Source organism: Sesamum indicum, linkage group LG3 (assembly GCF_026168435.1).
Source record: "Sesamum indicum cultivar Baizhima isolate 11 linkage group LG3, ASM2616843v1, whole genome shotgun sequence".
NCBI lineage: Eukaryota > Viridiplantae > Streptophyta > Magnoliopsida > Lamiales > Pedaliaceae > Sesamum > Sesamum indicum.
In genome coordinates this window covers 2,216,011-2,230,361 of record NC_142659.1, presented here as the reverse complement: position 1 = coordinate 2,230,361, position 14,351 = coordinate 2,216,011, and the positions used below count along the sequence as shown (strand labels likewise).

At 29.9% G+C, this 14,351-nt stretch overlaps 1 protein-coding gene across 1 annotated transcript; it reads left to right on the top strand.

Moving 5' to 3' along the window:
* The first annotated feature begins 421 nt into the window (after window positions 1–421).
* Window positions 422–7,870, top strand: LOC105157027 (putative serine/threonine-protein kinase PBL18). The gene is made up of 6 exons (XM_011073322.3): window positions 422–877; window positions 2,254–2,723; window positions 4,982–5,117; window positions 6,645–6,781; window positions 6,874–7,000; window positions 7,419–7,870. The coding sequence occupies exons 1-6, from the start codon at window positions 685–687 to the stop codon at window positions 7,742–7,744; spliced, it is 1,389 nt and encodes a 462-aa protein (XP_011071624.1). The 5' UTR covers window positions 422–684; the 3' UTR covers window positions 7,745–7,870.
* Window positions 7,871–14,351: the final 6,481 nt, after the last annotated feature.

Here is a 14,351-nt window from a genome sequence, read left to right as displayed (position 1 = left end):
GCCACAACCAAAACATTTGCCATGATTTTGACCATGGCTAATGTTTTGTCACATTTGTAGAAACAACGGCTAATGAGCATTGCAAAGACGTAATTGATTTGTATTTGTTATAATTTTTTTCTTTTAGCTATAGTGATTAACAGTACCAAAAAATCATATATTTTCTATTGATATATATAGTAATAACAAGCGACATATATTAAAAATAAAATAAAAATTAAAAGCCAGACATCTTTGTACGTAGGATGAAGCAATCAAGTCGTTCAGACACCACCTGAATCAATCTCAAAATTTGAACAAATAATTATATATATATATATATTTGGAACAAACATATACATACATAGACATGTACGCATGCATGCATCATATATATTTATTATGAAAGCAAATGGAGAGAGCGCACAACCACTAAGCTGTCTCTCTCTTGAAATAGTCCTCCTCTCCCTCTTCTCTCTCATTCTCTCTCACACACTGACGCACGCACGTTTGCGCGTTTCTATTTTTCGTTCTTTTCTCTCTCCAGACGATCAGCAATGGATCGGAGGGGGAGGGGAGGGCGAAATGGTGGAAACACGAGGACAACAGATGATCATTAGGGGATCCATCATATCTTGGTTTAATTCTTTGTAGGGTTTGGAATTATAATCTTGCAAGGGGTTGTTTGGATTTTGATGTCTGAGTATGGGCAACTGCATTCAGAAGACCAACAGAGTCGTGTTAGGATTTGATCACTCATCTGGAAATGTGTCTCAAAAATTCTCCCGCGGCCAGAAGAAAGACAACAATTATGAGAAAGGGAATTTGGCTGAGTGGCAGAAACAAAAGGGATTTGGGAATGTTAAGAAAACTATGAATCCACCTCAAACACCTTCAGGTAATAATAATAATGATTACATATATATATATATGTATGTATTAATATATAATTATATTGATACATGGTATTTAGGGTTCTTTCCTTCTTAGGGTTTTCTTGTTCATCTCGAATAGGGATTGCATGGATATAGTTACTGCCAGATTTTTGTTGATTCAAGAGTTTTAAGATGTTTTTGAAAAATTGTAATTTCAGTTTTGTAATTTAGGGCATGATATTATAAATGTGGTTTTTACTTTTTGAAAAGTCATGTGGGTGATGATTTATAATTAATAAGCACAATATTAATTTGTTTTGTTGCCATTTTTTATCTTGCACGAATTTGATTTACAATACTAAAATTGTCAAATTAGTTGAAAAATGACTAAAATTATCAAAAAATTTAAATTACATAACTAAATTGTAAAAAATCAATTCTTTCAGAACTTAGTACAACCTCCCTTAATTATAGGCCATGTTTTCATAATTGGCCGGAATAAGCCGATTCAACCGGAAAACGGGAACCCCGACAAGGCCAATTCATAGGGTCAAAATCTATGCGGTCAACGGTGTGAATCGGTCAAATTCGGTGAAAATGAGTGACTCAGTAACCAATCAAAATTGATTTTGACCCTATTTTTTTAAAATAAAAATTAATAATATGGCAAAATATATAAATTTATTTTTCGGTTAAGTTTGTCCATATTTATAGCCTAAAATGCATAAATTTGGTTATGTTTTTGTCAATATGAGATAATAAACTTGGCTTAAACTTTTCCATTTTTTATATAAAGTACTTAAATTTACTTATACACTTCTGATGTGGGATATGAACTACTAATATCCAATAAGATATTTCTACCCTCCTCCCTTCATCTACTTCCCTCTCCTTTTCTCCAATCTTCTTTGAGCTTTTAAAAATAAAAAATATGAAGGCACCAGTTGTTACCTCTATTTGATTCAAAAAGGAAAGCAACAAATCATTCAAGTCTCAAGAGTTTATGGGGTTTTAAATATTAAATATTTTAGTTTGAATTTTTTAATTTGCTTCTTTCAAGAGGTTTATGGTTTTTTATTTATAAATTATTGTTATAAATTGCATTTATTTCCTCAATTGATATATAGTGTAGTGATATACTACAAATATATAAACATATATATTCTGAATCAATTAATTTTTTCAATTTGATTCGACTAATTGAACCAGTGATCCAATAAAAATTCTTCGATTCAATCATTCACACGACAAAAATTACATTTATTTTCCCTATAATTTGTCCATAGAATTACTTTCCCTATAATCTGTCCAAAAAAGAATTTATCTTTTTCAATACAGAATGTGCTTAAGTTGAAAACAATTTATAAGTGTAATAATTGTGGGTTAATTATGTTTTCAGTCTCAGGATGCCTGGAAAACAGTCACCCCAAGAGCCACCCTTTGCCCACTCCAAATCCCATATCAAACACATGTCATCGTGGGCATAAGAAGCAGCCCAGTTTCTTGCCATTGCCCAAGCCAGAAGCTCCTCCTTCGAAACACGAAGAATCATCGAGTATCGGGACATTACAACCAGCAGAGCCGTCCTTGTCCCTATACTCGTCCTCGTTCTCCTGCATCCTGCCGATGCCAATGTCAGAAAGTGAAATACTGTCGTCACCGTACCTCAAGGCTTTCTCGTTGGACGAACTGAGGAAGGCGACCGCCAACTTCTGCGAGAACAGTCTGCTTGGAGAGGGCGGGTTTGGGTGTGTTTACAAAGGATGGTTGGATGTGGAGACCCTCACTGCTGCAAGACCTGGATCAGGCATGCCTGTTGCTATCAAGAAGTTGATACATTCTGGATTCCAAGGTCACAATGAGTGGTTGGTTAGTTTTCTTCCTTTTATTTTACATTTGCTATACATATATAAAAGGAAAAAGTGTTATTTTAGTCCGTTAAGTATGCCTAATTTTAATTTTAGTCCGATAACTATGTCCATTTTTGTTTAGGTCAAGTAACTTACGAAATTACTTACTTTCAGTCTTGTGACAGATTTTTGGACAATTTTACCCCTATGCGACTTTTGAAAGGCAGTTTTAGTCGCATAGGGGTAAAATTGTTCGAAAATCTGCCAAAAAACTAAAAGTAAGCAATTTCGTAAGTTGCTAGACCTAAACAAAAATGGACATAGTTATCGGACTAAAATTAAAATTAGACATACTTAGCGGACTAAAATAATACTTTTCCCTATATAAAATAACAAGTGTAAATATATGGGTGTCAATTAATATTCTAGAATTAAGTTTTTTTTTACAATTGAAGGACTCCCGCCGTCATATTTTAAAATAGACGAATTCAGAGTTATTTAAATTTGAAATTTTGCTAACTATATATGTATTGAAAGTATTCCGCCACCTGAGCATTGATTTGACAAAAAAAAGAAGTATATTAATATAATAATTATAAAATTTCAAAAAATAAAAAAATAAATCCCTACCAGTGGTGAACCCCTTACCCCACCCCTCACCTGTCCCCTCTGCCTCCCACATAGAAGGGTGTGTCGCCATCGCCCCTTTCTTGTGGAGTGGCGACGAGGGGGCGGGCAAGGGTAGGATGGGGTTGGGAGTTAGTTTTATATTTAATATATAATATATAAAATATTAATTTATTTTTAAAATTTATAATTATCTATGAAATATTAATCTTTTTTATAGTTTTATGTATTTCATATATTCATTTTGTTGTGTTGATAATATATTTAAGTTTGTTATATATATTATTTCATATATTGAGTTATATATTTATGCTAATTTATAATATATATATAAAAAAGTATAAAATTATTTATCATATGCTTCAAAAGACGTCATGTTATGAAAGCTGGTATAAAATAAATTCGAAACTTGTTTTTATGTATTTTGATCCTTTTTTCTATATAAGTATTTATGCAGTAGAGAAAAGATAAAAAAAAATATTCCGTAAGTATAAAATTCCCAAAATTAAAAAGTATTTTTCCACTTTGTTTTCATATCATTGCTTGTGGGAAATTTTTCCATGTCAGAGTTTACGTGGCGGATGAATAGTTAAAAAAAATGTCTAATCAATTGTTTTTTCAATTTAAAAAAACTCTAAATTGGTCACCTTAGCAATTTCAGGCTACTTTTTAAAATTTGATGGCCGGAGTCCAGCGATTGTTAAAATAAATTAATTTTAAGGTATTAATTGACGGCCCTGAATTTAAAGTCCTTACTTTGCCATTGCCCCTTATATACGAGGCAATAAATACAATTAAATCTTTCAATTAATATATATAAGTTATAAATCATATAGTAAAAACCCTAGTTTATCATAATTAATTGACTTGGTTAAAAATAAAATAGTCATAGCAAATAATTATTGACCACGTGCATACAACGGTTGTTGGTCATGGTATTTTCGAGGGTGGCTAAAATATTTATTATGACTAAATATTTTTACCATAACTTTTAGCCATAATAAACAACTTTTTCTTGGTGAAAAATATATATTTTTGTATTAATTTTATTTAATCATAGTTAAAAAAATTTATTTACTACAATTTTTAGTGTATTGCTATTAAAACTATAGTCGAAAGCCTTTTTTTTTTTTGTGTATTTTTCTTTTATGTATTTACGTGAATAGCAATTTACCCTTTTGTGATATTGAAAATGAGCATATTATTCCCTATAAAAAAAAATATAGCAATTTACCCTCCTGTACTTTTTAAAATGAATCAATTTACCTCCTTATACAGGGAGGTAAATTGCTTCATTTTAAAAAATATAGGAAGATAAATTGTTGTATTTTAAAAAATACGAGAAAATAAATCGCTATTTATTTTTTTATATGAAAGTAATTTGCTTATTTACGATATCACAAGAGAATTACTTGTATTTTTCCTATTTATAATGGGTTGGCATATAATATGAGTCAGTGCAGAGGGAGGTAAATTGATTCATTTTAAAAAGTACAGGAGGGTAAATTGTTGTATTTTAAAAAATACGAGAAAATAAATCGCTATTTATTTTTTTATATGAAAGTAATTTGCTTATTTACGATATCACAAGAGAATTACTTGTATTTTTCCTATTTATAATGGGTTGGCATATAATATGAGTCAGTGCAGTCAGAGGTGAACTATCTAGGTCGACTTCGCCATCAAAACCTAGTCAAACTCTTCGGCTACTGCTTAGACGGTGAGGATCGAATCCTGGTTTATGAATTTATGCCCGGAGGCAGCTTGGAGAAGCACTTATTCAAAAGTAAGTCCAAATTTTACAACTTTATTACATATATATATAGTTAAATTACATTAATACCTCCTCAGATTAAATCAAATTATACAAACAGCTTTCGTATTTTAAAAAATTATAATTACCCTCTTTGAGAGGTATTTGTGTAAGTTTTGCATTATATACGGGGTGTCGTTGTAAATACAACTGTAACCTCAGGGATATAGTCGTAATTTTACAAAAATCAGAAAGTATCTGTATGTTTTGACCCAATATCAAAGGGTGTTAATGTGAGTTACCATATATATATATATATATATGTGCTAATTTTTTATATAACAAGAAATAAATATACTTCAAAGATGACATATATGTTAGGAAATGGTAAAAATGTAATTTTGGTCTATTAATTATAGGATGGTGGCACTTTTAGTCATATCCAGTTTGAAAATTGCAATTAAAGACTATAATTTTAAAAAATTGCACATTTGATCCAAATTTGCTGAATAAAGCTAAATTGATCGGAAATTATCACATGTCTTAATTGTACGTGACTTAGTTAATTTGAGGATTTTTAATTTTGTTGACCACTTTTACTAACGTGGCATGAGGAACCTAAGCGAAAATGCATGTTAGCTTTATAACTATAGGGGTTGGCACATATGATCCAAATGTGATAAGCAAAAATATCACATCAGCAAAATTGATTGAAAAATTAAAAGATCCAAATTAAAGGGGTCACGTGCATACCATGTGCTAATTTTCGCAAAAAATTTAGCATTTTTTGACAATATATGGACTAACTATGCTAATTTTTTTGTAAATTATAGTCCTCAATTATAAATCGAAATCAAAGAGAACCTTTTTTTCCCTTAGAAGACTGGTAGATAGACTGTGAAGGCAAAATTATATTTGTAATCCCATAGTATAGGGGTTCAAGACTTTTAAAATTTTCTGCTTTATGAAATTTTTAAAAGTGTCCCAATTCGAAAAAACTCGACACACTTAGTCCTCTGCTTTACAAAGCTTTCAAAATGATCCCAAAATTGAGAAAATTTTATACGTTTAGTCATTTACTTTACAAACTTTACGGGACTAAATATGTAGAGTTTTTTCAATTTGGGGATCATTTTGAAAATTTCATAAAGCATCTGATTAAATGTGTAAAGTATTTTCAGAAATTATTTTAAAACTTCCATAAATTATAGGACCAAATATATTGAACACTCTATTCTATGGAATTAAAAGTGTAATATTTCGTCCATAATATATGCACAAAAAATAAGAAAAATAAATTAAACATTACAAACTTACGTGGTTGGATAATATTTTCGTCAAAGGCCTTATTTGTTAGATGGAAGCAAATTAGAGAGGTATTAAATGTAATTTTTCAAATCACAGAAAATTTATATGTAATTCATCAAACATCACGGAAAGAGAGTGTAATTATCATAATTATAAATTTATGCCTAACAAAAAGCTAGCCGACAATATATATATATATATATATATATATTATTACATGATCCTTTTAAAAGGGTGTAATTTTAATTGCAGGAAATTCTCCATCTCTGTCGTGGGCAAGAAGGATTAAGGTGGCTGTGGGTGCAGCTCGAGGGTTATGTTTCTTGCACGAATCGAAGTCGCCAGTCATATATCGCGATTTTAAGACTTCAAATATTTTGTTAGATACTGTAAGTAGATTTATTCATCCAAGGAAATTATTGGAACATAAAATCGCTTTTTTTTCCTAAAATTAAGAATCGTATTTCCTTGTTACGGACAGGAATTTAACGCAAAGCTTTCAGATTTTGGACTGGCAAAAGCTGGCCCGACAACTGAGGCTCAGACTCATGTTACTACAAGAGTAATGGGCACTGAGGGCTATTGTGATCCACGTTATCTTACCACAGGTACATTACCTGATCCACGGTCGTCTTCTAAAATTTGATATAATTACATGTAATTTTTTATAATTTAAAAAATTATACTTAATATTTTTAACATTGAATTAAATATATTTTGGTCCCGTAATTTAGATTATTCGATGAAAAAAGAACTAAAATCACAAAACTTAAAAAGATGCAGGACCACAATGCTATTCTAAAAAATTAAAGGACGAAAACACCAAATGACACAGATTACTGGACTGAATTAAATGCATTTAAGCCTCTGACGTTAATTTGTTTCCATCCAACAAATAGATCCATCCATTAGTAAAATTTGCGAAATTTTCGAAAAAGTTGAATGAAAATTTTATATTTACTCTCGAATTTGACATAGTACGGAGTTAATTGCAAAAGTTAAATAAATGTTTTGATGACGAAATAGGTAAATTAAGCGTAAAGTGCGATGTATACAGCTTCGGGGTAGTGTTGCTAGAGCTGCTGACAGGGCGTCGGGCGATCGACGAAACAAAGTGCGAAGAGGAGAAGAACCTGGTGAATTGGGTAAGGCTTCATGTTCTTGACAATGGGAAGGTATTTAGGATTATGGACACTAAGTTAGAGGGACAGTACTGTAAGAAAAGTGCTTATGTTGCTGCCAATATTGCACTGCGTTGTGTTAATCATGAGCAGAAATACCGACCCCCTATGACTTACATTTTGGAAATTCTAGAAAACCTTCCCTCTAACAAAAACCTTAATATTTATTGATCATTAATTATTTCTAGCTAGTTTTTTATTTTCATACATAAATTAATTTTGCCCCTCTCCCTCTCTCTATTTATATTTGTATATATGATTTCAAATGTTTTTGGAGCATGTATAATAGAGACCCGATCGAATTAAATGTCAACAAGAAAATTTCTCGATATGCACATCGTGCAATGTGCATAATCATGATATTTATTCGTGTTTTAATGTGTTTTATTTAATAAATATCGTGTGTTTAATTGAGGACAATTTTCTGGTCTGAAATTTATAAATTGGCAGGAAAAGTACTTGTAATGTGTACGTGACACGCTAATTTGTCTGGTATTGACATTTTGTACCATAAAATTATAGTGATTTTGCACAGTGCAATTTCATGCACGTACCCTTCGCTCTTTTTCGACAAACTTTCTTGCCGAAAAATTATTTAAACTTGACTATGAAAGTTTTCTTTTTTCCCCTTAATTATTTTTCTTATTACGATTCTTTGGATAATATTTAATTATCATCCTAAGAAATAATTGCCCTTTTCTTTTTCCCCTTAATTTTTTTTTATCACATTTCCTCTCTTAATTTCCTTTATTTTTCAACTATTTGCTTACGAGCAATGGGAATCTATTTAGTCTAAAAAATATGTGCAACTGCACGAACTTATCCAAAAAAGTTGAACAGATGATAACTTTATATTTATTTGGGCAAATTACATTTTTTGTTTCATAAGTTGATCTATTTTCAATTTTAATTTCACACTTAGGTCAATTTGCACATTTAGTTCCATAAATGGATCTTTTTTTCAATTTCAAGACCAAAAAGGATTCCATTAAAAACTTAACTCCAGCCTCAAATTTTTAACAGAATCCCCCCTTCGGTCCTGAAATTGAAAAAAAAATCCACACATGGGACTAAATGTACGAATTGGCCTGAGTGTGGGACTAAAATTAAAAACAGGTCCACTTATGGGACCAAAAATATAATTTACTCTATTTATTTTCATTTAAGAAATTACAAAAGATATGTAACTCATACATACGAGGAAAAATAAAATTTTCGTTCTATAACTTTGGTTTGAGTTTATTTTGGTCTTTTATTTTTGGTAATATTAGATTTAGTCCTTTATCTATCAATTTTACGTAGATTTGGTCCTTTAGCTTAATTTATAACTCTTTTGCCTTTGATGTTCAAGGCTAATAGTCCAACCTAATACTCCAAGTGTAATATAAATAAATATTTCTTGAATAAGTCTACGAGATGCAAAATGATTGGATATATATGAACTGAAATTGATATTGAAAAATTGTGTAGGGATAAAACTGTGCGAAATTGGGTCAAAGGATTATAATTAAGCAATTCTAAAAGTTATCGGACTAAAATAAAACGGATAAAATTAAAGGACTAAAATTAATAATAAACAAATTTAAAGGACTAAAACAAATAATTTCCCCCATACATATGTATCTATACTGACGTATGCATGCATGCAAACATACATGTGGCGTTTACGTTACTTAAATAGTCTTAAGTGTTTGTTTTTTTATTTTGGTGCAATATAAGTTTTCATTCATTCAGTAATATTTACAATGTACTGCGGGCATACCCGGGGAGATACAAAAAACCCACGCTAAAATTTAAAGAGCAGTTAAACCGTGTGGGAAAAGTGTTAAAAGGAACCTATACACGGTGATCTTGAATAGTCTTAACTTTTAAATTTGTGTTGATATACATATAGATTATGTTTGCATCCAAATGATTTGCACTTAATTATCTACCAAAATCATGAGCAATATCACATGATCCAAATGGATAATTATGGATTTTTTTCTTACATAAATTAGATTATTTGAAAATATTAAATGATACGAATCAAACCATGTCCGGCATATATATAATAGGCTAAATGCATTTTTTATCCTGTAACTTAAGTTATTTGATATTTTCATTTTTTAATTTTCTTGGAAAGCATTTTGGTCTTGTATCTTTTCAACTTTCGTAATTTTAGTCATGTTTGTCGGAAGTTTACCTCCACCGGAATGAAATGTGAATTCTGATGGAAAAACTGACTGAAATTGTGAAAATTAAAAAGATGTTGGACCAAAATACTACTTCAACTTTCTGGGAGCAAAATACTGGAAAAAATGAGTCAACAGTAACAGCAATCCAAATTTTAAAAGGTCGCGTGATATGCACATGTATTTTTCTGGCGAGAATGGTGAACTCGGACAGAAAAAGAACTGAAATTACAAAAATCAAATAAATACAGGACCAAAATAGTACTTTAAAAAATTAAAAAACGAAACACCAAATGACCTAAGTTACCCAACAAAAATATATATTTAACCCTATATAATAATATATAGGTTTTCAGTTCCACTGCAGTTCCATGACATTGTCCGTACCATGGTATATTTAGGGAAAAATACAAACAACCCCTTGTGATATCACGAATGAGTAAATTACCCCCTTATGAAAAAATAAATAGCAATTTACCTTCCTGTATTTTTTAAAATACAACAATTTACTTCCCTATATTTTTTGAAATGAAGCAATTTACCTCCCTGTATAAGAAGGTAATTGCTTCATTTTAAAAATATAGGGGGATAAATTGCTAAATTTTTTTCATAGGAGGATAATATACTCATTTTTTATATCACATGGGGATAAATTGCTATTCACCCATTTTTTTTATACCTATTTTATATTATTAAAAAATCTCAATAAATAATTTATATCTCTCAGTAATAATTAGTCTCGAGCGTAGTGAATTTTCTCACAATGAAAAATCAAGGTGGAAAATAAAGAAGGAAACAAATTAAAATCGCAATAAAGTGCACAAAATCCTAATCAAATAAGGAGAGTATCTCTCCAAACACCATATTCGCTCAAAACGGAAAAATATCTCAACAAACATATATAAAAAAAAAGGACTCCAATTCCTGTCATGACTCATTAATAAAAGGGATAATTGTATCCCCCCTCCCCAAAAAAAATTAATGTAATTATATATAAATTTTTCGTGATTTAAATAATTATATTTAATATTTTTGAAGTTTGTATCCATCTAACAAATAGGTCCATCGGTTAGTCAAAATTCCCCAAGTTTGCTTATGTCAACAAAAATTTTTAATAGAAATTGATGTTTATCCTTGATTGACTTATTTTGACTTATTGTAGATTAAATAAATTTTCTTGATTAAACTATTCTTAAAACGATGAAGATATATCTCCCCGTATGCATTAATGTATAAAGATGTATAAGAGTCGTTTGATCATAAAATTTAGAATAATTTATTGGACCTACTATAAATCAGTAATAGGTCAATATAATGGGTAAATATGAAAGAAAAATATTCTGCAAATTCGTTAAATTTTAACTAATGGGTGGGCTTATTTGTTAGACGAAAGCAAATTTTGGAGATACTAGAATGTAATTTTCTAAACTATAAAGAATGTACGTGTAATTACACCAAATCTGATGAGGGAGAGAAATTTAATTATCCCTTGATAAAAGTTTGTTCATAAATAAAATACAGATATATAGTCTAAAACCCTAAATTTCATTGACACCAAACTCCTCTCAAATTCCAATGGATTGCTACGAGCCCGTCGATGATTACTGTGACGCCTGGCAGCCCGAAAACCTCCGGATCCCCGAAACCATTAATCCTGCCGCCAATTATCATCGTAACCTCGATCAGTTTTTCATCGTTCTTGAAGTTGAGAAAACCTATCCATTAATGAATGATGATGAAGAAGAAGTTCTAGATCAGTTTGTGGAAATCGAGGGCTCGGATTTCTTTACGTTCTGGGCTTCATGTCCGAGACTCGAACACGAAAACCTGTCAAAAGATACTATTTCAGGGATGCTGTCCAGGGCTGGAGTGCCTCTGCACAAGCAAGAATACATGGTGGAGAGAATATCAGGCCGGGCCGACGAGATTGCTAATGCAGACTGCAATAAGGACAGGAGGGTTCTGCCGATGCTCGTTTCGATTAGCGTTGTTGCTTGTTTGTGCTATGCAGAGATGAGTATTTGTGATGAGACGACAGAAGAAAAATTTGGTGGGGATATGCATGATTATGAGAAGTAAATGTGTTGTGATTCAGGCTGTAGGATTTGAAGAAGAAGATCAAATCAATCTGATTGATATCGTTCGGGCCGGCTCGCAGGGGTTTTAATTAGTGTTTCATCTGCCCTTGATTCTGACAAATGATCAGGGTAGGAATTAAAATGGACTTGTTTTAAGGTTTTTGTCCGCGTGTTTGCGTACTGTTTATGTTTGTTCTGTTCAGGAGAAGGAAATCGTTGAAACTTATAGTCGAGAATTTGTCCTTCTTGTAAGTTGAATTCTTTTTCTACATCTTTAAGAACTTGAATTCAGACATTTTTATGGTACTTGGAAAGTGGTGTTAATTTTCTTTGTACATAAGTTGTCTGTGAATCTAATTCTTTCTATACACTATATGGGGTTATTGTTCATTGTTGATTCTTGGGGTTTGATTCTCTTCTCTCTCCGTCTCCCTCTCTAAAAGGGCATGGAGTAAAGTTTACAGAAGCTGACATTGATGATTCCCAGGTCGAAGAGCACACAAATGTTTGTAACAATATTTTACTATGTCGTGAAAATTATAATTTTAGTCGTATAATTTAGAAATGATATTATTAGTTCTGCACGATTTAGTAAACTTTTTGATAATTTCAATCATTTTTCAATTAATTTGATTCAAAAATTGCATGTGATCACATGAATTAATTAAATTGCTACTTACTATGTCTCATGTTAAACTATTAATGTATTTTCACTACATAATTTTTACTACTCATTTAATTTTTAAACAAAGTTAGTACCTGGAATTTTGAATTCTTCTTAGAATTATTTAGTCGTTGTTCCAAAGTTGAAGATACATGCATTGTGCATGTGTGTGGACTAAATTCTGATTATTTTTGCTTTCAATATGCAAAAATTTTAAATTACACAACAAAATTATCATGAATTCATATTGAACTAAAATTTTTACTTTGTATGTTTACAACATTAAAATCACGATATATCCTGACACGGGAGAAATTGCAATTTACTCCAACAACTTATATCGTTTACGATTTTGGTCCCATTGTTTCACTCCTCACTACATTTAGTCTCATAAATGTAGGGGTGGCAGATGAGTCGAGCTGGCTCCCGAGTTCGCGAGCCAGCTCGACTCGAGCTTGAAAAATTTAAGCTCAAGTCGAGCCAGCTCGAGCTCAGTTATGGCTGTTCACCAGCTCCGAGCCAGAATATTTTTTTTATATATGTTTTTATTTTTAAATTTTTTATATATTTAATATTTGATCAATTTTATAATCAAAATTGACCATATATTATAATTATTAATCAATATCATACATTTTATTTTGGATAATAATAAATTATGGTACTTTTATTTATACATTTAATCTTTATACAAAAATAAGTTTAATCAACAACTTAGTAAATTATAATATCTTTTATAATTAAAAATTATTATTTAATATGATATATATAAACTCTATGTTATATTTTAATATATATTTGTATTATATTATATATTTTTTAAATTGACAAGTAATTCACTTATGATTTTTTATTATTTATAAATTTATGTCAAAATTTAGTAATTTCTATGAATTAATCTAAAAATCATAAAAAAAAAAAATAATAACAACAACAACAACAATAATAATAATAATGATGATGATGACGGTTGAACAATTCTAATTATTATATATAATGAGATTAAAAAGTTTAATCAATAATTACGATATCTTAAAATTCGGGCACCCGATTCATTACGAAATTTAAATATATACAAGATTGTGTCTATTAGATCATATCAGATAGTATGATTTAAAATCATATGATCTGATTCAACGATACACCGTCTTGAATTATACTCTTATGTTTCGAGTACGATATCTCGACATCCATATATCCAATAAGTCTAAAACTTTACCAAATGTATAATTCTGTAAGTTTTATCATATCTAACGGTCTGATCTGAATTTTGATAGGTCGATTAACCTATGTTGTTCAACAATGTAATATGATAGTTACATCAATGTTATACTAACATCTATAAATATATAAATTTTGCAGATTGTGAACATATATTAATTTCAACTATAAAATATTTTTATGTATTTCAATTGAAATTATTTCAGATAATTGATACTTTCCCAATAACTTTAAACTGTTCATAATTATTTTTTTTTGTACAATTTACTAATTGTTACTACTAAACTAATCAGTAGTTTATATTTATAACAATAAATTAGAATTTGATACTATATTTTGATATATTTATAATATTGTATACATTATACAATCTATTTTATTACTTATAAATTTATGTAAAAAATTGATGATTTTCATTATTTAATCTAATAATAATAATAATAATAATAATAACAATAATATAGTATGCATTATATAATTTATTTTATTACTTACAAATTTATATAAAAAATTGGTGATTTCCATAATTTATAATAATAATAATAATGATAATAATAATAAATAAATAAATAAAAAATAAAAAAAAACAGTTTGAGCTCGAGTTCGAGCTCGACTCGTTGCCACCCCTACATAAATATAAA

Bases quoted from the DNA above. Each gene is read 5' to 3' on its own strand.
- LOC105157027 (XM_011073322.3), top strand. From the start codon at position 685: ATGGGCAACTGCATTCAGAAGACCAACAGAGTCGTGTTAGGATTTGAT. The intron at 878-2,253 runs GTAATAATAATA...TTATGTTTTCAG, and splicing joins TCCACCTCAAACACCTTCAG to TCTCAGGATGCCTGGAAAAC. The intron at 5,118-6,644 runs GTAAGTCCAAAT...TTTTAATTGCAG, and splicing joins GGAGAAGCACTTATTCAAAA to GAAATTCTCCATCTCTGTCG.